The sequence below is a fragment of the Aspergillus lucknowensis genome, assembly GCF_044049455.1.
Source record: "Aspergillus lucknowensis strain CBS 449.75 chromosome Unknown BJX67scaffold_79, whole genome shotgun sequence".
Classification (NCBI taxonomy): domain Eukaryota; kingdom Fungi; phylum Ascomycota; class Eurotiomycetes; order Eurotiales; family Aspergillaceae; genus Aspergillus; species Aspergillus lucknowensis.
In genome coordinates this window covers 63,206-90,725 of record NW_027263623.1, presented here as the reverse complement: position 1 = coordinate 90,725, position 27,520 = coordinate 63,206, and the positions used below count along the sequence as shown (strand labels likewise).

Genomic DNA, 27,520 nt, shown 5'->3' with positions numbered 1-27,520 from the left:
CACTCTCACCCTCACTCTCACCCTCACTCTCACCCTCACTCTCACCCTCACTCTCACCCTCACTCTCACCCTCACTCTCACCCTCACTCTCACCCAATCCACCCCGCCTAGTCATCAAATCCTCACCGTCACACCAGAGCCAATTCCCAGACTACACCACCCTCCGCAAAACAAACTTCCCTTTCAGATTCCTCCCTGAGTCTCTGCTCTCCCCTGTGCAGACACTCACAGACCCAGACCCCGATTCCGCCGATCATGGCCATAGTCATGGCCAGAAGCAACTCAAGCCCAACCTCCCCGTCTTCCTGATCCAAGCCACGTTCATCAACGGCGGCGTCCTGCTCACCTTTGTCGGCCAGCATGGCGCAATGGATATGGCCGGGCTCGCGGGCGTCATACGGCTCTTTGCGAAAGCGTGTCGCGGTGAGACTTTCTTGGAGACGGAGGTTGAGGAGGGTAATATGCGTCGCTGTGGGCGTATCCCGTTGGCCCAGAGTTCTGATGGTGATGGTCATGGTGACGAAGAGGATGGCGCATTCCAGCAGCAGCGGCTGGAGGAGTATACAGCGACTACCATCCCAACAGTTCCAAACCCAGAGTTAGAGTCAGAGTCAACCCTCGAATGGGCATACCTCGTCTTCCCAGCCTCTTCCTTATCAACCCTCAAATCCCTCGCTATGGACTCTCTCCCACCATCACCAGTGGAGAAAGAGGAAGAGGAAGAGGAAGAGAAAGAGAAAGAAAAAGAAAAAGGAAGATTCAAATTCATCTCAACAGACGACACCCTCTCCGCGCTGATATGGCAGGCTATCGTCCGTGCCCGTACCCGTACCCGAGTATCTCCTCCCACCACCTGCCCACTTACCTCGACCTCTAAATCAACTATCCTTGGCTCTGACTCTGACCCTGGCCGTGGCCGTGATACAACGGAAGCAGCAGCAGCAACAACAACAACAACAACAACGACCCTCTCCCGAAACGTCGACATCCGCCGCTTCTTCGCCCTCCCACCATCCTACCCAGGGTTCATGACAAGTTCGACAACACACTCCTTCCCCGTGGAAAAATTACTAGCCATGTCCCTCGGAGAGATCGCATTCTATCTCCGAGACGCCCTTACACCGAGGGATCTTCAAGCCGAAGCGATAACCCGGGCGTCGAGGATACAGCGGGGGGTCACTAGAGCTCGAGCCGGTACCAGTATCGGTGCCGCTGGCGGAAACAAGAACATAAACGCTATCCCAACATCCACATCCACATCCACATCCACATCCACAGCAAAGCGCACTCCACCCCTCGAAATCCGACTCAGTTCCTGGGCGAAGGAGGGCGAACTGAGTACCCTTGACTTTGGATCTGGATCAGGTCTTGGTAGACCCGACGCCGTGCGCCGGCCGTCCTTTACTGCGGGGGCGAGGGAGGGGCTGGTTTATTTTCTGCCCAGGGCTGCGGATGGGAGTATTGTTGTTGGTGTCTGTTTACGGGCGGGCGATATGCAGTGGTTGAGGGGGGATGAGGCTATTGCCCGGTTTGGGGCGTATATTGGGTGATTTATTGAGTTAGAGCTCTTGTATATCTTTGGGGGGGTTGATAATGAGATGATGAGGGTACAGTACCGGAGAGATAGTTACTTTAGAAGTAATTGAGATTTTTATTCGTACATATTCCTTTTGATATACTCTATACTATAAATCGCACTATACAAAATGCAAGATCAGACACTTCCAGCCCAGTTCACCCACTGGCATGAACATCCACCTGTTCCTCCATCATACCCGCCATACTCCTCGCCGTTGTCACCGTCATCCCCATTATCATTATCGTCATCGTCTCCCGATCCCGTGAGATTAAAGATCCCCGGCGCAGGGTTAATCACCTCGCCGCCAAACGCCCGATCCTCAACCTGGAACTTCTTCTCGGTCCCGTTGATATGTTGATCCGACTCCATGCCGTAGCAGTACACCATTTTCTCCGTCGGGATCCCACCGTGCCGGTCTAGCGTGATGGTAACCGGATAAGGGAAGGATCCCGGACGGGTGAAGTCCGTCGCGGAGGATGTTGGGGACGCAGTTGCAGCTGTAGTTTCCGTTGCAGACGCAGAGTCAGAGTCGGACTCTGTCGAATTACTAGCGCTTCTACTAAAGAGGGTCTTCCCCGAGCGCTCTGGTTTCGTCCAGATCTGGACAAGGAACCGCGTTTGGGCGAAGGTGCAGCGGACTCGGGCGTCAGCCTTGGTGGACCCGCCGTTTGTGTCGTTTGCAGAATTGTCCTTTCGGCCTGTGACAGCGGTGTCGGAGGAGAGGAAGATCGACTTGTCGAAGTACGTGTAGAAGCCGTAGTGTTCGTCGTCTTTATCCCGGTTGTACAGGCGGACAGGCTGGGAGGACGGGAATGGGTAGAGGACTGCGGGGGCGGCGGAGCCGTCTGAATCTACTGCGGGTGAGGGAATAAGGGATCCGACGTCGGGGAAATGGCTGTTCGAGCTATTATCTCGCTTTGAGAGTTGAGATGAGGATAGGTGTTCTGCCGAGAGAACGGTGATGTAGAATGGAGTTTCTTCGCCGTCGTACGGCTCGGAGTTCTTGTCTGTTGTCTTCCCGAGGAATTTCTGGTCGTTGGTGGATGGCGGTGATGGGCTAGGGTTGAATAGCTGGTTGGCGCTCCTTGAAAGTAACTGGAGGGACCGGGGTGCGACTGCCGTGCTCCTATCGTAGGTTCCGTTCTGGAATCGGATCTCGACGCGGAAATTTGGCTGGTTAGGGGCGTACGGCTCGTTCGCAGGTTGTTGCTCTTTCGGCAGCGCGCAGCTCCACATCGAGGATGGGATGATGCATCCCGAGTCCTGCACTCGGGCTTCAGGTCCGGCAATGGTCGAGATCCCTGTTGGCATTGGTGGGTATCCAGTCAAGTTTAGCCACTGTGACTGGACTGGAGTACCGTCTCCTTTCCGTGTCAGGAATATTGCAAGAAGAACAGCGCCCACCACGATGGAAATAAATAAGAGAAAGATGGCTAGATACCACCGCCGCCTTAACCTGCCTTCGCGACCTGTCCTGCCAAAACAGCCTTTGTTGCTGAACGGGCCTCTGCCCCTCCACCATCCACCAGCCCTCCTGCCAACCGCATCTTCCCTTTCATACCTCCTTCGCCGATTCTCTATCCTATCTCGCTCCGTCACGGGGTGGGCCAGATCCTCTCTTGCAATCGGAGCAGCCCTTGTTCGAGGTGGTAATTCGGCCGCGTTGTCGTGTGCTGTGTACGCCGGCGCCGGGCCAGCAGGCATATTCGAGAGTCGAATCGCACCCCTTTCTGTAGAGTCTTGCAGGCTTTCCGGAGACCGAGGGTAAGGTGAAGGGGGCTGTACCCCATAGCTCGGAGGGGGTATTTGTTCGGGAGAAGGCATTGAGATGGGAGGAGGAGCTGTTCGAACAGCTGGTGCAGGAGCCTCCGGCTCTGTCGGGGCTGTACGAACAATGGGCCCCATGGGAGCCGATTGGGGTTCAGTAGCTTCGGGGACGTTAGGAACTTCGGGAGCTGCAGGCGCGGCAAAAGGTGCAGGAGGCGTGGGTGCTTGAAAATGAACGTTTGGGGGGGCTTGAGGCGCCGGAACTTGGATATAGATATTCGCTGGTTGCGGAGCGGGGGCGCTCTCGATATGGATATTAGGCGGGGGATAGTGAGCAGGTGGTTGGATGTGAGTACTCGCTGGCACAAGAATTTCTCTTGATTGCTGAAGAAAGGGATTAGTGGACTGGCTTTCATTTTGCGCCTCCGACGATAATTCAAGTTGTCTAGCACCAGTATCGAGAACAGGTGAGCTGATCTCCGGAGCCCCCGGCGTCTTTTCGCTGAGAGCCGCTCGCGAGCTCTTGGGTGACGTTCTCAATTCCCTGGATATGATACTCGCCTCATCTGACGGACTTGAGTTTATAGACGTTATACCCGACCGCGGTGATTCAAGATTGTTTGATTGGGGCATGTCGTCAACATCGATGAGGAGGCCCTTCTCTGTCTGTATCTCCTGGATTGTTGGGCTAGCAGCAACGACGGGGACCTTGTGTTTCGGGGTGATTGAGCAGAGGTGATCGATGCATTCGAAGTATGGAGTCCCGCTGAAGAGCTCATGTGCACACGCCTGATAATACTCGGCTGCGGCGCCCTGGATTCTCTGGCCTGAGAACATCATCGACGCTACCCCCTTGTCCCCGCCCTTAGGGCTCTGCGTCTGCTGTTCGTCGATGCTCCAGTCGAAGTCGGCGAATGGGTTGCCGTTCGTGCGCTGCATGCTGGATAACCTACGGGTAGCCTCGGTCGCTTCTGGAGTATCAGGCGAGAAATACGATCGTTCCTTTTCCTCCCACCATTCGTCACTCAAGCCCGTTGAGTTCGTTGCAATGGTAGGCAGTGGAGGGCGAGTCTCGGTTGGGGTGGTTCGACTCAGGAGTGTGCTGGTACGGCTCAGTAATGGTGAGAGAATATAATTCCACCATCCTTGGGAAGCGCGCCCATTCAGGGCTGTGCTGATAGTGAGCCGACTCGAGCGTTCAGAAATCTTTTCATTCGAGTGTGACCGGGATCGCCCTGTCGGTTGATGATCCTTGCGAACTGAGTTAACAGACAGTCCTATTCGAGAATCTGAGATTTTACTTTCGCCTCCATTAGAATATAGCGCGGGAAGGGCCGGGACAGGGGGCACATCGGACTGGTAGGGCCCGAGGTTTGGAGAGGGTTGGGAGTAAACGCTCGAGGCTGCCCGGGGGCGAGTATTCTCTGGGCTGAGGTGCCGCCAGAAACCGTCTTCCTCGGCGGGGGTAACGATTATAGAAGGTGTGAGCGGAGTTTGCTGTGTACCTGCACTGTCAAGCTCCTTTGATTTCTCATCTTGAAACTCTGGGGAGTCGTATGGCACGGAGTAACCGATGACAATCGGACGGTCAGTTGGAGAGACACCATCATCCCTGGCTTTTTTCTTCGGGCTCTTGGGGAAAGCATCAAGTAGCGATCTTCTTTTCCTTCCTCCACTGGAGTCTGAAGGGTCGTCCGGGAGCCTCTGGAATCCTCGGGTATCGCCCTTCTTGAGAATACCCTTGACCTTTTGCGCCGTTCGCTCCTCCTCTCGTGCTTTCGAGAGAACCTTGAGATCATTCAGATCCACGAAGGCACCGGTAGTCTCTTTTCGCGGTTGGGGAGTTGAGCTGGGGATATCTAGATTCAGCCCTACTGGCCTTTCCGGATTCTTTCGCGCCGTAAATGAGCTCAAGCCGCTTCCTCCGCGTCCTTCGGCAGTATGCAAGAGGTTGGGTTCAACCTCCCGGGCCCTGTTGGAAGCCGCCTTATGGGCTGGGGCTTTCTCGCCAGACATCTTGACTAGAAACTCGAAAGGCCGGTTCCTTTCCATCTCTCGGTCCTCTGAGGACGACGAGATAGGGCTGCCGATTTCCTCCGTGATTGGTGATGAGAATGGGAACTTGGGCACTTTACTGGTTGGGATAGCCAGTTGCGCCCGTTGCCTTTCTGAGCCGGGCTGCATTCTTCGAAGCTGGATGCTCTGCTGCATGATGATGTTGTGTTAGTCATGGCATGGGAGGAAGAGGTAGATGGGACGCAAGGAATACCCACAGGAAGACACGATTCAATAAAGAGTCAACCGACGCCGGAGAGATAAAAGATGATTGATTTTAGTCAACAAAACAAGGTGATCGGTCGAGAAAGACACTATGAAACGGTCCAGACCTCTATACAACGGCCAAAACATGCAGATTGAAAGAATGGCTGAAAGGAAACACGCCGTGCATGAATGTAACAATTCCCACCAAACAATAAACCCTCCCAATGAAAGCCCAACAGCGCCGTTTATTGTCATTCAAGGGCCATGAGTCATCAATCACTGTGGAAGAATAGAAAGACGGAGGTGATGTCGAGAGATGAGACTTGAAGAGATCGATAACACAATGGGAGAGAAAGACCAGGGGCAAAAAGAAGAAAGACCGAAAGAGCAGCGAACCGCGCGCATTTTGTTTACCATGGACCATCTTCAAGATGGAGCTTCAAGCACCAGGGTCTGGTCGAGCCTGTGGACACGACCCGGTAGAGCATCATGTGGATGGCTGGTCTGCAGAATCAAATCTCCGGGAGCTCTGATCCCTCGAGGACATGAGACGACAACAGAAGCCTGAAGACAATTCATTGGACGATATTTGAAGATGGAAACTGCACAGAAGGAGAGAAGTGTAGATGAAGAAGAGGATTGGCCATGGAGAGAGCCAGGGGAGCTCTGTAGCCGCTGTGCTCGGGACAGACTGCAAGCGCCGACGGGAGCTATTTTTGTTCCGCAGGCACATGATTGGGCGCTCTCGCTTCAACCCCATCAGTTGTATGATGATTGTTTCTAAATATTCCCCCTGTCCTGATAAATTTGGAATGCACGGCGCTTACAAGAGCATTGGGATAAATCACGTCAAGTTGTCTTGCCTTTCGTGCCAGCGTTGATTTCTGTAGCGTAAGGTCAATACAGCCATCGGGAACCCACTCCCGGCCAAAGCTTCAAACCAATACCAAGACCAGCCCAACGTCTCTTCCCAATGCAAAAAAAATACATTCGACTCACATTCAGACGTCAGGGAATATATATGAATGAGACAACAGGAGACACGTGTCCTTCGTCGACCGGATATCTTGCGAACCTCAACAAAAGAAAATCATCGCTGAAATGAATAGTCCGCCCATTTCGAGTCTACATGTAACGTGGAGAAACATATGAAGAGGGAGAAGTCGAGACGATATCGTAGCGTGCAAGACATGGCATACGGAAATCACCGTCGATCGTCGGAGTACTGTACGCCCTGCATTGCGACAGGCGAGTTGAGGAGAGGAGGAAGCGTACGCGGCTGCTCCTGCGGGAGCGGAGGCCCCGCATTGTAGCCAGGGAATATAGGACCATGTGTCTGGCCATTCGGTTGTGCAGGAATTGCGTGGTGTTCAAAAACCGGGCGAGACCCATTTGTTTGCTGCTGACCGAGCTGCGCCCGCATCTCCTCAAGCTCCGCTCTCAGCCCTTCATTCTCCCTACGGGTGGCTTGAAGCGTGTTCTCCAATTGGGAAATATACTCAATTGCTAGGGAAAGGTTAGTCGCTGATCGAGCAAAGCTTCGGCGGAATGTTGGGAATACCTCTTGTGAGCGTCTCCCACTTGCTGGACTTGTTGTTCTGGTTTTGTGGAAGACGACTTCGCAAACTCTCAAAACAGTCCTTCATCTCACTCCGGCGCTTTCTTTCCGCCAGCTTATGTGTAACCCGTAACTCAGGCGTTCTGCTGTAAGGAGTGCTGCCAGTGTGTGGGTCCGATTCACCTATGAGGCCACGCACTTGCTTGTGCTGCAAAGTATGGTGGTGTACATTTTGTGGGAGTTCTGCAAGTAGTTAGTTTCGCAACGCTGCCAGGACATCTCTGATAGCTGACTAACCATGTTGGCCATGAGGCAGTCGGGATTCGGAATAAATGCTAGATAAGGATTCGGTAGCGCTGGGTTTGCGAGAGAACTGGGAGGACTTCTCTCCCGAAAGAGAATTCGAGCGTGCAACAGTCGGATCCGGGAACGCATAGGCGAGACCAGCAGTGGGAGCTTCGGCGTTGTAGATCTCCGATCGAGGGTTCGAAGAAATAGCGGGTGCAGTGCGGCCAGCCGCAAACCCGCGTGGTTCACGCGGACCCAGGGGTGACAAAGGTGCCGCTCCTGAATAACGAGGGCCCCGGTAAACGTTGATATCTGTAGATATTCCACGTTCTCTCTGCAAACCTGACACGATTGAAGACTGAGATGCGTTTGTGCTATGATAGGGAGAAGCAGGGTTGGTTATGTTCAAGGCATTGATGCCCTGGTTCATCCGACTGTCGATGCTGCTCCGCCGAGATTCTGCAGGCTCCACGATGCTGCCACGTTGCGAGGGGGCCTCGTAGTTCTGATTAAGCGATGGTAATGCCGAACTGGGTTGGGATGGGGCAAAGTTTGGGGATGGTTGCGGACCGGCCGATGGGGGGGTCGTGTGCGCTTGGTCGCTCGAGTAGGGAGACCTTTCGGAGACACAGGAAACACGATTGGGCGACGGTTGTGAGGATGTAAGGAAGGAAAGGGTGGGTTGGTTGCCGGTGCCATTTGTTGCTGTCGAGTAAGTCGAAGACCCTGTGACCAAGCAGTTAGAATCAACCGTTACCGGATGCGCGGGTAAACTGGTCAACCAACTTGTACTTTGGGGCATGGACCAATTCCCTGAGTCGCGTTCAATTGTATTCAGAGAAGCGTTCCCAGGTGACTTCTCCGCCGGCGCCGGGGTATGGGCTATGTTGGCAGTCAGGGTGGAGATGGAAGGGAGAGTTTGGGACGAAGTCGCGACTGGAGGGGCTTGCGGTCCAGCAGTAGTCGGCCCCCACGGTCGATGAGCAATACTTGAATCCATTGCGATAGATTGAGCAGTAGATATCGAGATAATGCGGTAGCATCTAGAAGGGTAAAGGTGGAATGATATCCGGACTATCTCATGTTCCGGAAGCGTGAGGGTGGGTATCAGGCTAGAATGGAACAACTTTCGCAGGTCGGGAGGTAAGTTTATACAGACGGGTTCTTAAAGAGCGGATTCAGCACTGTTGCATCTGACGAAGGTTTCAGAAATTGAGCGACCGTGTGGTAGCTTCTCGGGATCATATAAAGAAAGTAAAGTCAAAATCTTCCTTCGAATCGTTAAACTCTGGTCTCGAGTCAATTTCTGGGCTTGGTATATGCTCCTGGCGATATCCCTTCCTCAAACGACAACAGAAGCCAACTTCGAAGGATGGCAGTGCCGCTGGTCGAGACGCACTTTCAAATAAAATATAATCCGTAGCCACCGGAAATGAATTCAAAAGAGGTCGAAGCCGATGAGCTGAAGCTGGAGAAAGAAAGGGAGAAAGGGTCGAAGAAGGAACGGCGGCTGTTGTTTGCTGCCGTCGGACAACCGAGGACGGGGCGTGGTAATAAACGGAAAAAAAAAGAAAGCGAACCGATCCACCAGCAACCTTGGAAGGGAACGAACGAGGGAGAGAAAGTGGAGAGGGGAGAGAGCAAGAACAGTCGAGAGAAAATCTGTTTGAACTCGAGTTCGCGTGTCAATTCTCAGTCTGGTCTGGTCTGGACTTCACCCAGAGGAGAGTTGGATGGAGAGAAACGGGGCCAGGGAGAATCTTAAAGATCTTGGGGGTTTGCAGGAGAGCGGGTCGCTCACCTTTTTAGCGGCAGTGGCAAACGTTTTTTAGTGAGAACGTGGCACGAGATCTAGAAGGAGAAAGGACCAACAATTGGGCGAGGAGTTGCACGCTTAGGGCAAAGGCTCCGCCTGCAACGACGGCTTGCAAACAACGTGAACTTCGTAAAAAAACGAACGACGGCGGGGAGCGGGCGAGAGCAAGGAGCCAGGAAGTGTAACGAGGCTGGCGCAACGAGGGAGGGGACAAGCGACAAGCAGCTAAATTTTCCCTCAAATTGCGCAGAGGGTCGCACTGGTCGGTGGTGGTGGTGGGCTGGCTGTGCCAGTGCCTGTGCCAGTGCCAGTCACAAATACCGGAGGTAACTTAAAGATCCCAAGGCAAAGGCCGGCTCGAGGAATGAAAGGAGTCGAGGTAGTCGAGAGGATAAATAATATTTCCCGAGACACTGTGACACCGCGAGTGACAGTCAGGCAGGGCTGGACAGGAAGAAAGAACAGGGATTGAGGGAGATGAGGTCCGAAGACAGCTGCTGCTCTTTTCTTTTTCTTTTTAAACATTATTACAGTATTTTTTTAAACGATTTTAATTTTACGCTTTTCAAGGTTCAAAGACCTGGAAGGTTCGCCCTTCTGCTCATCATTGACCACGCCACGGACAACCGCTCACTGCCGCGGTGCCCAGATGTAATCGAGTCAGGTTTCCAAGGTCCTGTTGCTTGGATGATCTTTGAGACTTGTCTTCAACGCCCATGTCCAACCTTTCGTCGTCTTCTCCCTTGATCAGACACTTTGGGTCGACCACTCATTGCAACACGAAAAGATGCGTGACAAATAAGACGGATCTGATCACTGACCCTGTACTCCAAAGTCATCAGGCACGTTGATAGGAGGATTCACTACAATTTGAGCACAAATCGGACGTGATATCTCCCTCTTGGCGTGCTTTGTGGACTCGTGGCCCGTAATTGAAACTGACCAGTCAGACCTGACCTAGAATTTTGAGGTCGTTCCTTGTGAGGTTCCAGTCGTGCTGTTTGGGGTCATCAACATCAAGAATGACAAGCTGAGCGGCGGCCTTTATCCAAGGCTTCAAGCACGCCTTTAAACCAAAGAGAAGCAGAAATCTCGAGACCTGGGTTTACGCGGTTAAATAGCACTTCTGCAGACCGAAGATGAAGGGCATAAGATCGGCTCAACCACCCCTCGCCACGAGGCAGTTTTTGGGAGGGAATTGCAGCCAGCAAGAATGTCCAGGCTGAGTGGTCGTTCGACCTCGTCCCAGTTTGTGCTCGCCAATCGGGGTCTGACGGGGAACAGGAAAGTCGCTTCCTTGGGAAGTTGGACATCGAGACACCCTGGTGACATGATTTCACCGCAAACGCCAGGTACCAAAGCTCCAGGGCTGGTCTTTCCCATCCTTCCAAAAGGAGAGGATCGACGGCAGAAGAAACCAGTTTGCAGCGCTGAAGCACCTGCCATCTTCTTTTCACAATGCTTTCAGAGCTTCCTCAATAATAAAGTAGCTGCTTTCAAGAGTCTTCACAGAATGGGATGAATTGCGCTGGGCACCACAACCGAAAGGTTCACCATCTTCAATATCTTCCACCAGCCCGCGAGCTTCCGGAGCAAGGTTCCTTGGCCTTCCAGAGATCGCGGGGAGACTCATCAACATCTGCGAACCAAAGAGGTGAAATGTCAAGTTTGTGTCGGGTTTCTGAAAGGTTTGGCCATCGCCTGAAAGACATATTATTTTTGTGAGAGCGCCAGAAGACCAAAAGCTGAAGAAGCCTTGCCAGACTTGGGTAATCGTGTCAACTATCCTAGGTAATCGAGACGCAGATCCTGCCAAGTCCTCTTCAGAGGAGGGTGACTGCTGTGTCTGCCTTCGCGCGATACCCCACACTACCTGGTTGAAGTATGTGCGCGTGCGAGCAGACCGGGATGAGCATGAAAGGTCTCAGACGGAAGAACATAATAATCATGCCATCCAGGGGCGAAAAAACTCTTCCACGGCGTCAATTTTGGTTGACCTTTTCACGTCCAGCCGAGATCGTTCCTGGTTCGCGCGAGACAGAAGCTTCTAAGTCTTGCAGGTGGGCACCGGGCTGACCCGCACAAGAGCTCTGGATCCAGAAAAACGAAGCCGTTCTCAGCCACGGCCAAGATTGATCACGTTTTGCAAGGTCCATGGGTTACTCCAGGATCGAAGGTTATGTTAGTCCTGGTCCAGAAAGAGTACCTTGCCTACTTAGGAAGGTGCTACTCACGACCTGACTTCGGGACCTCGGAAATGCTCCGTAAAAAGGGAAGACGGGAAGTGGGACTCAAAGAAGGAAGGACGGATCATGGGGGATGATCTCACCCCGCACTGACAAATCAGAGACGTGAAGCCAGAGTCACAGGCAGAGCCAGCCATGGCTTCCGCAATCTCCACGCTCTGCACAGGAACAGTGTCAAGTCCTGGTTCTGGGCCAGAGTATTGCAACCAGGGTGGCGGAGAAGACATGTTTGAATGTTTGACATTCCGAAGATGCGAGGGATTGACTTCCAAGCCAACTTGAACCCGCCAATGAGAATTCTTGCATGTTCTTCTTCCTTCATTCATTGGAGGTGAGGTCTCCGCATCATTGGAATCTGCAGTCGCGGAAAGCTCGCCGATTTCCATGGTTTTTCCCCCGTCATTGAAGTTCTTCGTCGATTTGAAAATTCAGGTCATTTTACCAAAACGTTTCATAACCGAACCGCTTTTCAGGGAGTGAGCCGTCCCCGAGCATATGACGGCGGTGAGCCGCCCAGAGTTTGGTGTCAATACTTCGCGATGGGCAACATTCCTTCTTGATGCAATCATGGAATCATAAACCTGTTGATTTGGACAAAAGGGGGGGGAAGGCAGCCCTCGACCAGCAACGATCTTGATATGGGCCACATTCACGTGGCCACGATCGGCTCCAAGGGTCCAAGCCTTGAAAAAATAATGCGAACTGCCAAAAGCATCGTTAGCAACGGAATCCGGTCACAGTGTGAGACTTAACGTTGCATGGCTCTCCTTGCAGGTCGTTCAAGGCTTGACCAAGTGGGGAAGCCCAGTAGCAATCCCGTCACTGTCAGACGCCCGTCTCTCGTGCTCTTTTTTTTTTTTTTTTTTTTTTATGTCGACCAATTTTGCAAATCCACAGTGAAGCCCACCATGCAACCCTGCCAGTGCCGGATTCCTCAGATTCGTCCATGGGGTGGGAGTGGCTGGGCACGACAGAACGCACTGATTCCGATAAATAATGTCGTTTGGCGGACGTTTTCGAAAAAACAACTTTTCTGCTGTGACTCAAACTGGTGTCTCCAAGAACTGGCTTCGACTGCGTTGTTTGAGCCTTCAGGGTGTTTCGCTGTTGGGGGTCAGAGGGAGAGAGATCAGCGCCCCGCTTGACAAAAAAAAATACAGTCCACTTTGCCCAATGAAGTAATGTCCTCATAAATTTGGCTTTCCAGCACAAGACACATGGCATCCATGGTGGAATGTGGAATGATCGCCCCTAAGAAACTTGGAGCCTGGGACGGTGGAACTCGAGCTTGACACCACAGACACCTGCTTGACCTCAATGACGCCAAGTCTGGAGGAGCTGCGTGGTTTGTGTCTTGCTTCCACAAGGGATGATTCTCAGGTCAGACAACACGCGGCCCATGAAAGCATGGGACAGATGGTGTCTTCCCTTGCTTTTCCGACTGAGCGAAGAACTTGCAGGCCATAGACACACGTCGCGAATCCTTATTCGCACGGACGCAGACTCCGACTCGGAGTCCCACGCAAAACGAAGCCAGCTTTCAACTCTCTCTCAACAACTCAATAGAATCTCCAACCTCCATTGCGAGTCTCCCCATCTCCCTTCTTCCACCCTAGGTAGTCGAAGCTCTGGACAGCCCGTCCTTCCAGTGCAGATGCTGGAGCCTACCCTTGCTTTGTAGGTCTCTGCAGTCCTGGAATGCCCTCCAAGGGGGTTTCTGCACTCATGATCTTTCCTTCACGCGAGTCAGGTCAAAGATCGAACAGCCTGAAATAAGGTTTGGAGATCAACAGAGAGCAGGTCCGAGACAAACCATGGCGATCCCGATGCGCTTATCTTCTTTCAACTCCATCAAGGTAACTCTGGTATGGGAAGTACCTTGTACTCCAGAGGCTAGGGACCTCTCGAGACCCTCAGTTTCTCAACAATCAACTTCTCCTGCTTCTCCAATCCCTCATTGCCCCAATTCCAGTCGGTCGTCGGGCGGGAGCAGGGGGGTTCAAATTGCCACAACTCCGGCAGGGGCAGTCCACCGGCCACTCGAATATCAGCAGTCGTAACTCCGGCTGCTTACTGTGCTTAAATCCGGCTGTTTGCCTCAAAGACGAGATCGAGCGCATCTCATCTGGAGCCGTTTCTGGTGCCGAGACGCCACAATAAGGACGAGGTGACACCGGTGACACGACTTGGGCAAACCTTCAGCAGTCAGACTGCCAGTCGCTCAATCCCGTCGTCTTCTTGTTCACGAATCCATCGACTCGTGCACCCATAGTGCGGATGATCGACAAGGTTTCCTTGTTGGCAACCGCGTGTTTGCACTATCCCAAAATTGAGTCACTTGCCTGTCTCCAGAGCTTCTCTCCAATCTCTGGTTCAGAGACAAGATCACCCAGAAAAGAGTCGCCAGTGACAACACCCACGCACGCAATATTCCATCAACATCACGACCTCAGTATGGCTGTTCTCTCCTGTCCGTGGAGTGCTGGCAGGCTGTTGAGGAATCAACCTCAGTAATCACTTCCAGGGACTTTTGGAACAAGCTGAGCGAATAGAGGTCCTGGCTTGTCTTCTCTCGCATGAATTTCTATCCGTGTCGTACAGAGTACCAACCACGAGCATGACGCACACAAAATCGGCAGGCGGCCACATGCAGCAGTTGTGTGACGGACCGGGAAGGTCCCGTCTCCCGCCGGGATATCTTCTGTAATGCAAGAATAATCATCTCGCTTCGTCTTCCATCCGAAGATGCCGAAAAAGCAAGTTATGAAGGGCCAAGAATGATGTAGCCGACAGAAGAGTGAAGGACAGTCGTTGGAGTGTTTGCGTCACTGTGCTCTTGGTCATGCCTGGGAACGTTCGAGGACTCCACCTTTTCTCCTTCATTCGAGGTCGAGGCATGATTTCTACATCCTTCAAAGAGTATAAAATGACGTAGCATACTCGATCAAGACAGCTCGAAGCGCGACCGCTGAGTTTTCAACCACACAAAAGCAGGGAAGAACTGGCTCTTCGATCCAGGGCGCTCGCTTATCACAGGGAGTATTCCGAGAAGATCAGACTAGACCCACAGAGGCCGTTCAGACAGTTAAAATACAAAGACGATCGATGTGGAGTTGAGTTTTGCTGCAGGGTGAGGATGGTGAAGAGGCGCCTGCCCCCTCTCCATCAACTGAATTTCTCAGCAGTCTCCTTGTCGGGAGCCGCAGCTCTCACTTGCATATCTTGCCTGCGACTTTCCATCCTGCTTGTTTGACATACTTCCGACACTCCGAGAGAGATGGAGGCATGCGAAGAAAGATAACCCCAAGGATACCTTACAAGATCAGCAAGATACTGATGCGTGATACGAGGAACAATCGAATTATTCACACACACGTCCAATGATCTTATCTTTGACAGAGATTGAACGGCCTTTGATTCTCTTGAGTGCTCCCAAGTTCTTCCTTGACCTTGGTACCTGATGAATGGAAATCGCGAACACTTGGAGTCTCCGCGGAGCTCCTCAACCCAAAGTCGTTCATCTCGCACTGAACGAATCAGATCCTCGCAAAGGTCGGGAAAATCGGGTTCATGCCCTGGAGGTCCACGGGTCCAGTCGAGGATTGCAAGATTCACCAGAAAAGCCATGATCGGATGCATCCTCAATGTCAACCGCTGAGTTTTAACCGACTGATGATCATACCTTAATTTCCATTCTCTGTCCATTTGCGACCCTTCGAGGCTGACCCAACTCTTTGAGTAATCTCCCCGACAAAACCCCCGAAAACGACGATCGATCCATCAATCATCGATGTGGGCTGGACAATGATCGAAAAACGAGAAGTGGGTTGGGTGCCCAAGTCGAGCCAGGGGGCTCTCCATATCTCTCGCCAATCCGAGCACGTGCTGCGAGCTCTCTCAAGCTCGAGATCCGATCAGCACGAAGGCTAGAATAGCCTCACCTCCCACGAGTTTCACGTCTCGCTTCGTCCTCGCGAAGGATTCCGCAGGAACACCATGCCACCATCACGATCCTCCCCGACAAGTGACGAACGAACAGCCTGGCAACCCCGTGGAAGGCAAAGAAACTCGCATTCTCCGCATATTCCTAGAACGGCTAGCGCCTTGCACCTCTCATGGCACCTCTGTCGAACTTTCAACGGAATAATTGGACGATGAAGAGTTGAGGCCCGCACCACGTGGGAGCTTGACAGGGTTGCGGATCCCCGCCGTCTCTCGTCGCTCTTCTTGACTCTTGATTCTTGACTCTTTACTCTTGAGATGGGGTCTCGCTTGCGCGAACTCCGTCCCGCCCTTCTCTGAGGCGGCGTTTCACGTTCGTCCTCAATTGGCACTGAACCCTGGTGCGGGCCCCTCTCGGGGATTTGATCTCTTTGGGGATGGAGCGCGTTCTCTGAGTTTCCGATTTCCGAAGTGCGAATCTGGCAAAGGCGTTGGCGCCCGCGCTGGTGCTGTGCTTGTGGGTTTCTGTGGGATCGTGTTGGCTTGGCGTGGACAAATTCTCTCATGCCTTCACAAGTCCCAGGTCTCGAGACAGATGACGGAGATACTTGTGTTGGGCAGACGGTACTCGATGTGCAATCTTCAATTCGTCAATGGCTTAATATTCTTGAAGTATATAGGGAATCCAAGGCCGTTCTTTTTCAGTCCTGTTCCTCTTCTATCTCGTCCTCATCGTCCTCGCCGTCTTCATCGTCACCTCCATCATCATCATCATCATCCTCCTCCTCTTCTTCATCAAACTCAACCCCCATCTCCCCCGTAATATCCCACCGATCCCCCCTCGCCGCAGCACTAACATACTTGACAAACTTCAGCGTCCCACTATCACGAAGCACAATGCTAAGCCTGCTCCATCCCGCGGCCGTACTAAAGAGTATCCCGTCGTCCTCATCCTCCGCGGCAGATCGATAGACAGCGGGGTCGGCGGCGCCAGTCCCCTTTTCTTCACCACCGTCGTCGTCGTCGTCGCCGACCATGTAAATCTCGTACCCACCAACGGAGATTTCCTCGCTGGGTTTAGGGTTCGACTGGTCTTGGGATGGGTTTCCTCCGTTTGCGGGCGCTGGTGCGGAACTTGGTTCTGGGTTAGAGTTTTCTTTGTCATTGCCATTGCCCTCCCCCTCGCCTTCGTTGTCTTTGTCTTTGTCTTTGTCCGTGTCTTCCTTTTCCCAGCCGCTGGTGGGGGTTAGACTTAGGGTTAGCTCGAGGCGTGGCTCGTCGCCGGCGTAGGTGTTGGCGAGGGTGTAGTCGTGGCCACGGCGGAAGCGCCGGGCAAGGAAGTTGTAGCTTGTTATGCGGTCCGAGCCTGTGACTAAGGAGAGCCATTTGCGGAATGCCCTTGAGGGGAAGAGAACGTTGAGGAGTTCTTGGATGGGGGTTGGTGTTGCTGGACCCGGACCCTTGGTTGCGGGGAGTGTCGAGTGTTCTTGGTAGAGGTAGCGGTGCTTGTGCGGTGGTCGGGCGACGGTCCAGCCTGTTTGGGCCTGGATTTCGTCGGATGAGGCCGGGAGCTTCTGGCTTTCCTGGTCTTCGATGTAGGCGCGAACCTTGGCGGCGAATTTGTCGGATAGGAAGCGCTCGAGGTTCAGGGAGGAATCGTTGAGGAAGGCATCGGACATCTCTTCCGCGATATCCGGCGTAAGGTATGAAGGGGCGATATACTGGACGAGGAAGTTGAGGTCTGACTCGGTGAAGTCTGCGCTGGGTTCTTCTTCCGCCTTGGATTTGCCTTTGCCCTTCACTTCCTCCGGTTCGTCGTTGCAGACCACTGGCTTCGACTGGGGGAGGTCATGGATATCCGCGCGACCCTGCAGCTGGGACAGACTGCTCCGCGCAGCAAGCTTCTCCTCCAGACCTTCTTCGAAACCGTCTTCGCCTCTCTGAGGGATATGGAACCAGCCACTGATCGCCATGCGGACTCGTTTCTTAGAGTTGTCTTCGCGTTCCGAGGGGTGATAGACTTCTTCCACGTCATGGAAACTCTCGCCCGGCTGCACCGTGAAGAAACTCAGTTGATTGAAAGCAGGCGGAATGCTCAGGGAGAAATCCGGGCTAGGAACCTTGACATCGTCACCCTCTGCGTCCTTCTTCGTTGTCGTTGGGTATAGCCGCAGAGCACCCCCCCACTCGGCTTGCCACGGCGTGTCGGGGTCTGTTAGATATAGTATATAGCTGAGCCGTCTGCTTCCGATAACATCATCGTGACAAAGGAGATGACAGCCCTCATTGTAGACGTTGATAGCCATGTCAGTCTTACATCCACTCAATTTACCCGAGCCAGTCACTGAGGAGAGAAACTCGCGGAACCGCGCGGAGTAGAGAGCATCGCGAAGCTTCAGAATCGACGGTAATCGCGACAGCGACCCATCGTCTAGCCCGTCTAGGTTCGCGAGATCGCCCGACTGGAAGATCTTGTAGATGTCCGTCTCCTTCTCGGTGAAGTGTAGATGTGCCTGGATTTCATCACGAACGGATCGCAGGAGGGAGTCTTCAATTAGCGGGTGGATAACGCCATGCTTATAACTTCGAGTCAGTCAGCAATCCGCGCGGAATAAACAGAATTGAGTTCACATACGGCTCTGACTGAGCATATGCCTTGGTATACTTCTGCTGTTCCGCGGGCTCGAAGAGACCGTCGCGGAAGCGCAATGCGACTTCCTCGCTCGACAGGGCACGCTTCTTCGAGTCGGGTTCGCCATTGGCATCTAGCGACTCCCCGCCGTTGGTCTTGCGCTTCATATTGGCCCAAACGTGTGGTGGAGATGAAGTGCAAAGAAGTGAAAAGTGTGGCCTGGTTTTTTTTTTCCAAGGCGGTGAGGACGGGATGATCGACCGCACCGCAGGATCAGGCCATTCCAAGGTTCACTTTCAACAAGTTCTGCTGTTGATTTATTTCTTTTTTCTAGTCAATATCCTGATGAAAATACTACCGTGACAAGTGGGTAGAATCGAATTGATTGTTGTCGTGGCGCGAATATCCCGTCTGGAGCGAATTCCTCCATCGGCACGGAACCGCGGAGGTGCGCCGTGCGGAGCCGCGATAAGGCCTGGGCCCAGGCACCGTCATCGCCACCTTGAAAGCAACTGCTTCTGCCTGAGCGACTTCATTCTCTGCCAGACCAACATTCTCACGCGTTACGACTACGAAAGCTGCTTATCTGCCACTCCGGAGTGGAAATACAGCCCCTACATCTCAAACAACTGTCATTTTTCATCCGTCAGCCTGAAACAAACGTCATCTCGTCCCCAAGAGAGGAGCAAAGCCTCTGGGCCCTCCTACCAAGCTCGACGAAGTCGAGAGAATGCAGCCGGGTCAGGAAAACCAGCAGAGCGAACCGTCTCGGCCAGGGACACCTCCTCGCCCGCCCTATTCACCCGTGACACCCGTCCTCGCACATCTGACGCCCGTCCGGGACCCCTCCACCGCACCAAACGGGACACAACACCCCATAATCCCACCAGCTGCGTCACCATCGCCCACATCACAAGCCCCTCCTTACCCCTCGCTTTCATCATCTCTTCCTCCCCCTCCAATACCGGCTTCCTTCGCACCTGAACCTCCACCTGTACCGATTTCCGAAAGCGAGAATCCAGACGCCATTGCGCTGCGCTCAGCCATATCTATCCTGCAACTCCAGAAGCAACAGGGGCTACGAGACATCCAGACATTGGAGCGAATGAAAGAAGCGGCTGCGCAGTATCCGGAGAAGTTTGCGCGTGAGCTTGCGGAGGGGAAGCTATCACGGAAGGACCAGGGAGGGTTTATCGATTTCAGTCACGAAGAGGAGGAGAATGAGACAGGATCGCCCGCCGAGGGTCAAAAATCGGATGGGTTAGGAACGCTACCCACGCCTCAAAACGTCGTCCGCATGCCGCCTATCAACTGGGCGAAGTACCAAATCGTCGGCGAGTCTCTGGATAAGATGCATGAGGAGGAGCAGCGCCGCCCATCTCTTGGGGAGCCGAGGCGGGATGAGCTCGCGCAACGGGCGCCAGAGTATACGCTAGCATCGCCGTATCGGCCACTAGTAGATAAGCTGGAGAGTCCGACGAAAGCAAAGGGAACCAGCAAGAGCAAGAAAGGGTGAACGGTTCAGATGGTATTGGTTCCTGAAAAAGAGCTAGTAATATACAGTTCATCTGGAGCAGTCTCTGCTTTTAGAATACATTTACCTATCCTCGTCGAGCTAACCCACGAAGGACAGCAGGCGCCGCCATGGAAGGGCGACGGACACCCGCTGATCGTCTTCAGCGCCTCAAGAAGCAGTAAGAGCCGCTCTAAGTTCCTCAGCCTCACGCATCGTATTCTGCAGCCTCTCATGCGCCTCCATAACCCTCGTGAGCAGCTCCTCGTCGAGTCCGGGCTCCGGCTCCATGATTTCAGTCATCTCATCATCATCCCTCTCCGGCAACATGCTCAACACCTCGCGAACTTCGTCCTGCGACGCATTCACTTGCTTGAGCGCCTCGAGTGTCTTCGCACGCAGTTTCTCAAGAACCTGTTTCCTGAGGCCCCCGTGCTCGTTCAGTTTCGCCTTCAACCTTGCCTTCGCTATCTTGGTCACCTCGTTCGCGCGTATCCACGCCAAGGACCGGGGACAGCCGGGCCTGCACTGCATGAGAATATTGGCAATTGCGTCGTTCGACAGAGGAGGGCCGCCCTGCGCCCACTGATAATCTGGTATCCTCGTCTGCGAGGGAGAATCTTTAATCCTCTGTGCCGCATCCAACCGCCCCCCAACAAAAACATACTTAGAACATATACACACGCGCATAGTAGCATGGAAACGTCGACCGAAAAACTTACAACGTTACACGAAACACGGACCGAAAACGGTTCTCTTACCTGGCCCTCCGGACAAAATGGCTCCTTGAGGGCCTCCGCCTTTGCGGCCCAGTACTTCGCCATGGCGGAGCGGTGTTTCTCTTCCTCGTCGTTCTGGCGTTCGGCGTCATGTTTGGAGGGGTCGTCGGTCTTGGATGGGGGTCCGCGAGCTGGGAGGCGCTCAGACTGGAGGGGGTAGGGGGATGCTGAAGCTTTACGCTTCATTTTGCGGCGTTGACTTTGACCCATGATGAAGACGGTGGTTTCGTGGTGAGGTGTTAGGGATTATGAAGGCAAGGATGATGGTGAGAGAGGAGAGGGAAGAGGAACTGGGATGGGATCATGTTATGTTTGTGGGATCTCGGCGTTTCGTGAATAGAGATGAATATGTGAACCAGTGGTCTCTTTCTAATAGCATGGTTGATAAGGGGTTTGTTTGGCGACAGTGATATGCAGGCAAAGAGTGAAGAGAAGAACAAGTACCTGGATATAGTTTCCTAGGAGAATGAAAGAGAGATATCCTTCAGCTGTGTTAGATTTATCTTAGAGAAGAAGCTTATTCAGGATTATAATTCTGTTGTACTATTCTTACTGTATAGTATCTCTAGAGTGCCTTATATCAGCCTTCGTACAAAGAAAAGTCCAATAGATATCAACATTATAGCTTCGCCTTCTCCCTCTCCCACGCCTCAACCCTCCTCTCGCTCTCCCCCTCAAGAACCTGCTTCCTCTCCTCAATCCGATCCCTCCACCCCAAATTCCCCTCATGATCCTCCAACCCCCCCAGAATCCCACGATACATCTCCTCCTTCATAACCCCATAAATCCCACTCCGCGCCTTCCCCTCCAACTTCCTCTCCGCAATGAAGCCCACCACCTCCTCGAGTCCACCAAGCCCGTCAACAACACCCCTCGCCAGCGCCTCAGGACCGGGCACCCGCCTCGCTTCCAAGACAAGGTCCCGGAACGTAGCGGGGGTCAGCTTCTCGCGGAAGATCGACATCATGGGCGTTTGCAGGGGCACGCCGAAGTCGATCTCGTTCAGGCACAGGAAGCCCTTGACCGGGTTCATGATGCGGTAGTCGTGGTACATGGCGAACATGAGGCCGCCAGCAAAGGCGTGTCCGTTGAGCAGGGAGATTGTGGGCATGGGGTAGCTGTTTCTGTTAACATACTTTTTTCTCCTATTCATTTAATGCAAGGACATACGTGATCAACCGCCGAAACAGTACCCACAGGTACTTCTCCATGAACCCCTCGGTCTCCTGCGCGAGCTGCAAATCCAACCCATTGCTGTAGAACTTGGCAATGGCCGACGTCGAGACAACCACGCCGCGCGGATACCGGTGCTCAATGATATCCAGGGCGAGCAGGAAGGCCGAGATGAAGGTCGGGGTGAGCCGGTTATCCGGCGGCGAGGAGAACGTGAGGATATAGACTTTCTCCGTGTCAACGTCGAGGCCTTTTGCTTTTGCGGGGTTTGAGCAGAGTATACTCCCTCGTGTGGAGGAGATGGGGATGGTGAAGAGGGTTGTCATTGTGGATTTGTAGTGTTTGGCTCAGGTAATGGTGGAAGGAATCTTGGAAGGGGTCTAGAGTAGTGGACAGGAGTATTTATAAAGTAAAGTGATGGGTTCGTATTCCACATGAATTTCGATGACTTCCTCGGATGGCTCAGATCCACCTTCCCGATTCCTACCCAGGTGAGATGCCACACGTCCTTAGACTACATGAATGGCCTCGTAACGGGTCGCGAGGTACCTCTATCAGGAATACAAGGCTTTCATCTGGCTTTCTTGAATCCTTGACACATGACTTCCTCACAAGATCCTCGGCACTCAATCTGATTATGTGATCGGAAACTAAGCCCGATTAGGAGCAGCTAGTCGATCGTGGCGTCCGGAAAAAATCAAACTCCGGGCCGGCGTATCCAACGAAGAAGGGCGGGGGAGCCTCAGGGCTCAGGTAAACAAGCCCAACACCGCAGTTGTGACTGCCTTGGCCACCTTCTTTATAATCTCGCTCACGAGAGTTCCTGGCTCTACTCCGGCCAACCCTAGTATGGTTGTCCCAACTAGCTGATGCTTTACCTTCTTCGGTTCCCCCACCACCGATGGTATTGTTGACTTCCAAGAGGCACAGGGGCGAGCACGAGGATTCGATATAGTGGATCTTAACCGTTTTTAAAGTCCAAGTCCAAGCAATTCAGGGAACAAACATGGACGAAACAAGTCTCGCCCGCATGCTTGAAGACAGCGAAGCCAAGCGCAAGATGATGGAACAGCTCGCAGATGAGAATGCCAGAAAGCGTGTTGTCGTGTCAAAACACCGAGGACTATCCTCTGCGCCCTCTCAAGCTGCTGAGGTGAAGACTCTAGTCACGCGCCTTCAGGGTCAAGAGCTGCGCGTCTACAATATTACTGACGGCGCCTACGGGGAGCTACAGCCGGCTGCGACCTCGCGCGTCGAGCTTCAAGACGAGATACTAAACCATGCGATTACTCCAGACCTAGACAGGGCTATCTATGCCACCCGCAATAGCGTGGTGTGCTTCAGCCGTAATGGTGGTGTGCTGTGGCGCTATGAACTCCAGCCTCACTCTACCAGGCGCTACGGGCATTACCCGGGCTGTGTGTTCTCTCTGGATGGGAGTTGGGCCTGGGTATATCGCCCGGACGCGATGGCTGATCGCGGCCCCGACATGTTAGTGGTGCTGCGTGCCGATACTGGCGAGGAAGTCGCCAGGACTGAGCTCGGTACCGTCGGGCATGCAGCCCATCTCGCCGTACACCCCGACGGGCAACTCCTGCTAGAGGTGGGCGAAGGACAGGATGGAGTGAATATATTTCGAGCGGCACTTACCCGCGATGCCAATGCCATAGACCTGCACTCTTACGGATGGATCGATCGCTGCCTGATCGACATGACACCCGATGGCGAGTGGTTCATGACAGTCGACCACGGCAGGGCTGACGTCGCTTTTCACGCATTCCCTAGCGGCAGGGTAGTACATCGTCTGCCCATAGCAGCTCTTGGCTACGATGACGATGACGAGGACGAGGACGAGGAGGACAACGAAGTGTTTATAGACTGGTGCGGCGGCTTCCTGGACGCGGATACCGCAATCGTCACGGTGGTGAACGACACCGGTGAGCAGGAGTCGCGCCACTACCACCGCGTCAACCTGCGCACGGGTGCATCGCTTGGTCGTTTCGAAGCGCTTCCCGCCAATGATGACGCTTTCGAACTTTTAGGCGACGGCACGTGGGTCATTCCAAATCATGATGGTGACCCAGTTCGCAGAGGTCACTCCTAGTCTCTTCCTGTTTGCAAGATACCAAGATCGGATCTGGGGTTAGTCTTTGTCATGTATAGCTCCATATGGAATCAAGTAGCGTGCGCGAAACCTCCAGTATTATAGAACAGCATATATATTTCAAGGGCCAAGACTTTGCGACTGGTTCGCCTATGGCCACTATACATCTACAGGGGAAGAGGAGTTTGCATGAAGATAACAATCTTAGAATCCAAAATGGAAATGAGTCGGTTTAGCCCTAGTCAAGTCTCATGACGTGCTTCTCTGTCTGAATAGTTTCTTCACTGTCGATGGTTACGAGACGTCTGAATCACATGTCGAGCGAGAGAACCCGCCAATTGGCAGTGTAAGGGAAATTTTTCTTGTTATCGCGGTGCAAGCCGCGTGTGCTCGCTCTATATATATCTCCAGAAAGGTAGTCCAACGGATCTTTCACCGTATCATCGACGGAGAATGGCTACTGCCGCGTCTTCGTCCACAGCTCCTTCGTCGAATTCCACACTCCCCTCGCCCCCTTTGCAATCTCATGCCGTCCATCATACAGTGGGTAAACGACCACAGCAAAGAACGCAAAGAACTGCCAGACAATGGCAACACTCACCCAACCCGAGAAGAATGACTTGGTGAAGATATAGTCGCGGTACAGCGGCATCGGCCACAGAATAAACGTGACCAGGACAAGCACGACGAAGGCCGCCCACGCGATCTTCATCCAGCGATTCAGCTCTTTCAGGGTCTCTTCGCTGAACGGGTGGCGGATGTCGTCTAGGCTAAGTTGTGTCGGCGAGGCCGCGGGGGCTGTGGAAACGGGGATGGATTTCTCATTCGCTGCGGTGTGCTCTGGGTCGGCGTCGGTTGTGTCGGAGTCGGATTTGGGCGTCGCTGTGCCCGGTTCATCTTTGGGCTCGTTGAGGGTGGATGCGTCGGATGCGTGGATCTGAGCCTCCTCCGCCAATTCGATACGGAGGAATTCGCGCCAGTCGAATTTGTAGGGTTTGTATAGGGAGATTATGATTGAATAGAGAGCCGGGGAGAAGAAGGATCCGATAGCTCCGTAAAGTGCTGGTAGACCTGCTCCTGTCGTTGTCATGTTGACTTCGCCGTATAGCGATTTTGCAGAGGCTAGCCAAATGGCGAGCCCCGTGAAAAATCCTAGGACTGGGGATAGAATTGCGGCTAATTGTGTTTGGCCGTCCCAGAAGAGAGTGAGACCGAGAGGGATAATGCCCGGACAAGAGAGGATGGGTCGGAAGTAGCCAATCCAGGTCATGTTGGCGCCGCCGTAGTTCAGTGCAATTGAGATGCCAGTGATGAAGATGGCATGGAAGACGACGGTTATATGGCTCGCATGGAGCAGCTTCTTGTCGGTTGCCTTGGGGTTGAAGTATGTCTTGTAAAGGTCGAATGATAGGATACTGCTCACTGCAATCATGGAGGATGAGACTGTGCTGGTCAGGGCCATGAAGAGAAGAACAAAGAAAGCAATGATCCCAGAATCTCCAATAAGGGCTTTGACGAGGTATGGCATGACCAACCCTGCCTCAACCTCCGCTTCGGTAATGTCTGCAGGGTAGGTAGGGAAGATCGCTGTCTGGTGCAAGGCCCTAGCAGACAGTCCAATGACGGTTCCCAAACCCCATGGGATACCGAAGACAGCCAATGCAGCAAGATTGTATGCAGGAACGGTGGAGTTGACTTCACTCGCAAAGGACTTTTGCCAGAAAGCAGTATCCTGTAGGATATTAGCCAATGAGCGGGTTTCAAGCGCAAGGAGGCTGACCATGACCACAAGGGCAAGGTTTCCAAATTTCAGGATCAACCCCCAGATGATAGCTTCTTTGGACTTCATAGTGAGCAGCGACCCCTCGTAGTTGCCGGGGATATAATTCTCGCTAGCCGTAGCAACTATTTTGTCATACAGGCCATGTAGTCCACCGACGGCATCGTTGGTCAGGACTGACAAGGTGAAAAAGATGATGAGAATTAGTGCGACAGCAGTGTGCAGGAAGTCAGTGAGGAAAGTGGCTTTAAGCCCTCCAACCGCAGTATACAGGACCACTGATGCTCTTCAGCGATTGCGTCTCAATTCCATTGAGGGTGTTAGTACTCACCACCTAAGGGAATCAGAATAGTGGCAGCGACAAAGTGCATGCCCGAAACGCCATAAACTAGTTGCGACCCGGTAAGAATCATAGAAGCACAGCCGAATACATTGTTCGTCAGGTTCAAGACAATGAAGACAAGATGCCCAACCGTGCCGTATCGCATCTTGATAATCTCCAAGGAGGTATGCGCATAAGGGACTCGAATCTTGGCCATGACTCCAAGAGCTGCCATGAGGGCAATTTGAAAGCAGAGACCGGAACCCCACCACTATCCGTAGTTACGTTAGCTCGTCACTGAAGGCTATGTGTATGAAAAGTCGGCTTACCAGAGGAACTGCCAACCCGTATCGATAGCACATAGCAGCCGACAGCACTGTTTCGTTGATCCACATCCATGAAGAGAAAACTGCAGACGCTGTTAACCCTGTACCAACAGATCTATTTGCGACCATGAACATCTCCGAGGTTGCTGAATCCTCAGACAGATAAGCCTTCTGGACTCTGATGGCGATCAAAATGACACCGCAGAAGAAAATACCCAGGCCGATAAGAAGGCCATAGGCGGTCCCTTGAGGGACCAAGTCGACCCCATGGATCCCAAGAGCTGCTTGAGTCATGGTATAGTAGAGAGGAGAAGGCAAGACTCAGCTAAATACACTCAGGTGCAGTGCCTCGGAAGACGAGCAAACATTTATTGAAACCTCGAGTCGGATTCCAGGTCGCGGAGGATTCAGTCAACTTTAAGTTTGCGAGAGTCATGGCTCGTGGACTCAGGCTCCTCCCTTTCTGATGCAATCCCAAATGCTCGTGCTAGGCTTTTGGTAGCTGGCACGCAGTATCAGATTGATATCGCGTTATGTGTCTCCCGGCCGAGAGACAGGTGGGCTTTGAAGAAAAGGGAATAGAGCAAGGCCAATTTGCTGAGATCTCTTCCGATGTGGATACATTGTTGTGCAATTTTGTTTGAGACTGGCCATTGAGGGAGTGTGTTTGAGGTGAGCAATTGGGGATTGGGATGGCGTGCCAGGATTGCACGATGGCGAACTGCACCAACCAACCCACCATCACGTCGGGGCCCTCTCCAAGGATTAGCTTGAGAGCTCCAAGTTTCGAGAATACGGCTGACATGTTTGGGAAATAACAAAAGGAGCTTACTAGATATCGTTGCTGCCCGACGCCGTCATTGTCCTGATCATCTGTATCTTTTTCTCGGGTGTTGCTGATAAGATGAGCAGCTCGCTCACAGACGGGATTTTGATGAATACCAAGCATGACCAAGATGACAACCAAGAGATCGTCTCCAGTCTTCGAAAGCTTCACTTCAGGTTTAGAAATCTCAAACTGGAAAGTCAGCTTGGCGCGGCAGAACGTTCATTCAACATCATATTGATGGAATCTTCTTTCTGATGAACATGCCTAAACTCTTGGAGGATGTGATGGTGGGTGGAAATCATTGAAAGAGGAAGAGTCCAAGTTGGGATTCAAATGGCTACAAAGGCTGCATATCACCTGATTGCTTCTCAAACAATATGCCCTCCAACCTTCACATCTAGAGATGCCCCATCAAACTGTATGAGCACGCTTGTTGCCATTAATTGCTTTCTTAAGGACAATAGTTTCGCAGATAACCTATGCTCATGGAGAAAGTCTGACTCAGGTAATTTGGGACGATCTCTTTTCTGACTACATGTTGAACTGGCTTAACATGATTCTCTCAGCAGGGTTCGAGAGAATCGTCGAATTTTCGAGGCAATGG

The 27,520-nt window shown here is 52.9% G+C and overlaps 12 protein-coding genes across 12 annotated transcripts; 3 read left to right on the top strand and 9 right to left on the bottom strand.

Moving 5' to 3' along the window:
- Window positions 1-368: 368 nt before the first annotated feature.
- BJX67DRAFT_386187 (uncharacterized protein) lies at window positions 369-1,550 on the top strand (the record flags this gene model as incomplete). Its single annotated transcript, XM_071034020.1, has 1 exon — window positions 369-1,550. The coding sequence occupies one exon, from the start codon at window positions 369-371 to the stop codon at window positions 1,548-1,550; it is 1,182 nt and encodes a 393-aa protein (XP_070880850.1).
- A 74-nt stretch (window positions 1,551-1,624) lies between these two features.
- On the bottom strand, window positions 1,625-5,916 carry BJX67DRAFT_318627 (uncharacterized protein). Its single transcript, XM_071027284.1, has 2 exons — window positions 5,620-5,916; window positions 1,625-5,551 (listed from the first exon to the last, which is right to left on the bottom strand). Exon 2 carries the CDS (start codon window positions 5,528-5,530, stop codon window positions 1,715-1,717), a length of 3,816 nt encoding a protein of 1,271 aa, XP_070880849.1. The 5' UTR covers window positions 5,531-5,551; window positions 5,620-5,916; the 3' UTR covers window positions 1,625-1,714.
- On the bottom strand, window positions 5,647-6,133 carry BJX67DRAFT_318651 (uncharacterized protein). Its single transcript, XM_071027287.1, has one exon. It carries the CDS (start codon window positions 6,030-6,032, stop codon window positions 5,736-5,738), a length of 297 nt encoding a protein of 98 aa, XP_070880848.1. The 5' UTR covers window positions 6,033-6,133; the 3' UTR covers window positions 5,647-5,735.
- Window positions 6,134-6,590: 457 nt separating this feature from the next.
- Window positions 6,591-8,820, bottom strand: BJX67DRAFT_318635 (putative HLH transcription factor (Hpa3)). Its single transcript, XM_071027285.1, has 4 exons — window positions 8,241-8,820; window positions 7,464-8,180; window positions 7,170-7,409; window positions 6,591-7,114 (listed from the first exon to the last, which is right to left on the bottom strand). The coding sequence occupies exons 1-4, from the start codon at window positions 8,452-8,454 to the stop codon at window positions 6,813-6,815; spliced, it is 1,473 nt and encodes a 490-aa protein (XP_070880847.1). The 5' UTR covers window positions 8,455-8,820; the 3' UTR covers window positions 6,591-6,812.
- Window positions 8,821-15,345: 6,525 nt separating this feature from the next.
- On the bottom strand, window positions 15,346-16,142 carry BJX67DRAFT_318740 (uncharacterized protein). Its single transcript, XM_071027288.1, has one exon. It carries the CDS (start codon window positions 16,022-16,024, stop codon window positions 15,470-15,472), a length of 555 nt encoding a protein of 184 aa, XP_070880846.1. The 5' UTR covers window positions 16,025-16,142; the 3' UTR covers window positions 15,346-15,469.
- Window positions 16,143-16,159: 17 nt separating this feature from the next.
- On the bottom strand, window positions 16,160-18,257 carry BJX67DRAFT_386184 (oxidative DNA demethylase; the record flags this gene model as incomplete). Its single annotated transcript, XM_071034019.1, has 2 exons — window positions 16,160-18,041; window positions 18,094-18,257. 2 exons carry the CDS (start codon window positions 18,255-18,257, stop codon window positions 16,160-16,162), a joined length of 2,046 nt encoding a protein of 681 aa, XP_070880845.1.
- A 367-nt stretch (window positions 18,258-18,624) lies between these two features.
- On the top strand, window positions 18,625-19,606 carry BJX67DRAFT_391711 (uncharacterized protein; the record flags this gene model as incomplete). The annotated part of the gene is made up of 1 exon (XM_071034836.1): window positions 18,625-19,606. The coding sequence occupies exon 1, from the start codon at window positions 18,821-18,823 to the stop codon at window positions 19,604-19,606; it is 786 nt and encodes a 261-aa protein (XP_070880844.1). The 5' UTR covers window positions 18,625-18,820.
- A 168-nt stretch (window positions 19,607-19,774) lies between these two features.
- On the bottom strand, window positions 19,775-20,592 carry BJX67DRAFT_386182 (uncharacterized protein; the record flags this gene model as incomplete). Its single annotated transcript, XM_071034018.1, has 2 exons — window positions 19,775-20,320; window positions 20,365-20,592. 2 exons carry the CDS (start codon window positions 20,590-20,592, stop codon window positions 19,775-19,777), a joined length of 774 nt encoding a protein of 257 aa, XP_070880843.1.
- Window positions 20,593-20,771: 179 nt separating this feature from the next.
- BJX67DRAFT_318640 (enoyl-CoA hydratase/isomerase family protein) lies at window positions 20,772-22,129 on the bottom strand. Its single transcript, XM_071027286.1, has 2 exons — window positions 21,553-22,129; window positions 20,772-21,500 (listed from the first exon to the last, which is right to left on the bottom strand). The coding sequence occupies exons 1-2, from the start codon at window positions 21,879-21,881 to the stop codon at window positions 21,002-21,004; spliced, it is 828 nt and encodes a 275-aa protein (XP_070880842.1). The 5' UTR covers window positions 21,882-22,129; the 3' UTR covers window positions 20,772-21,001.
- A 187-nt stretch (window positions 22,130-22,316) lies between these two features.
- BJX67DRAFT_367638 (YncE family protein) lies at window positions 22,317-23,879 on the top strand. Its single transcript, XM_071030542.1, has 2 exons — window positions 22,317-22,402; window positions 22,480-23,879. The coding sequence occupies exon 2, from the start codon at window positions 22,562-22,564 to the stop codon at window positions 23,657-23,659; it is 1,098 nt and encodes a 365-aa protein (XP_070880841.1). The 5' UTR covers window positions 22,317-22,402; window positions 22,480-22,561; the 3' UTR covers window positions 23,660-23,879.
- Window positions 23,880-23,895: 16 nt separating this feature from the next.
- Window positions 23,896-26,841, bottom strand: BJX67DRAFT_391707 (sodium:solute symporter family protein). The gene is made up of 4 exons (XM_071034835.1): window positions 26,091-26,841; window positions 25,771-26,032; window positions 25,440-25,717; window positions 23,896-25,391 (listed from the first exon to the last, which is right to left on the bottom strand). The coding sequence occupies exons 1-4, from the start codon at window positions 26,379-26,381 to the stop codon at window positions 24,117-24,119; spliced, it is 2,106 nt and encodes a 701-aa protein (XP_070880840.1). The 5' UTR covers window positions 26,382-26,841; the 3' UTR covers window positions 23,896-24,116.
- BJX67DRAFT_367634 (uncharacterized protein) lies at window positions 25,982-26,841 on the bottom strand. The gene is made up of 2 exons (XM_071030541.1): window positions 26,091-26,841; window positions 25,982-26,032 (listed from the first exon to the last, which is right to left on the bottom strand). The coding sequence occupies exon 1, from the start codon at window positions 26,827-26,829 to the stop codon at window positions 26,575-26,577; it is 255 nt and encodes an 84-aa protein (XP_070880839.1). The 5' UTR covers window positions 26,830-26,841; the 3' UTR covers window positions 25,982-26,032; window positions 26,091-26,574.
- Window positions 26,842-27,520: the final 679 nt, after the last annotated feature.

Excerpts from the sequence above, each read along its gene's own strand:
- BJX67DRAFT_318627 (XM_071027284.1), bottom strand. The coding sequence starts at position 5,530 with ATGCAGCCCGGCTCAGAAAGGCAACGGGCGCAACTGGCTATCCCAACC.
- BJX67DRAFT_318740 (XM_071027288.1), bottom strand. The coding sequence starts at position 16,024 with ATGAGAGAATTTGTCCACGCCAAGCCAACACGATCCCACAGAAACCCA.
- BJX67DRAFT_391707 (XM_071034835.1), bottom strand. The coding sequence starts at position 26,381 with ATGACTCAAGCAGCTCTTGGGATCCATGGGGTCGACTTGGTCCCTCAA. Across the intron at positions 26,033-26,090 it reads ACGGGTTGGCAGTTCCTCTG|TGGTGGGGTTCCGGTCTCTG; the intron begins GTAAGCCGACTT and ends AACTACGGATAG. Across the intron at positions 25,718-25,770 it reads TATTCTGATTCCCTTAGGTG|TGGTCCTGTATACTGCGGTT; the intron begins GTGAGTACTAAC and ends GAAGAGCATCAG.
- BJX67DRAFT_318640 (XM_071027286.1), bottom strand. The coding sequence starts at position 21,881 with ATGACAACCCTCTTCACCATCCCCATCTCCTCCACACGAGGGAGTATA. Across the intron at positions 21,501-21,552 it reads CTGTTTCGGCGGTTGATCAC|CTACCCCATGCCCACAATCT; the intron begins GTATGTCCTTGC and ends TAACAGAAACAG.
- BJX67DRAFT_367634 (XM_071030541.1), bottom strand. The coding sequence starts at position 26,829 with ATGGTGGGTTGGTTGGTGCAGTTCGCCATCGTGCAATCCTGGCACGCC.
- BJX67DRAFT_318635 (XM_071027285.1), bottom strand. The coding sequence starts at position 8,454 with ATGGATTCAAGTATTGCTCATCGACCGTGGGGGCCGACTACTGCTGGA. Across the intron at positions 8,181-8,240 it reads GTCCATGCCCCAAAGTACAA|GGTCTTCGACTTACTCGACA; the intron begins GTTGGTTGACCA and ends GCTTGGTCACAG. Across the intron at positions 7,115-7,169 it reads GTGGGAGACGCTCACAAGAG|CAATTGAGTATATTTCCCAA; the intron begins GTATTCCCAACA and ends ACCTTTCCCTAG.
- BJX67DRAFT_318651 (XM_071027287.1), bottom strand. The coding sequence starts at position 6,032 with ATGGTCCATGGTAAACAAAATGCGCGCGGTTCGCTGCTCTTTCGGTCT.
- BJX67DRAFT_367638 (XM_071030542.1), top strand. The coding sequence starts at position 22,562 with ATGGACGAAACAAGTCTCGCCCGCATGCTTGAAGACAGCGAAGCCAAG.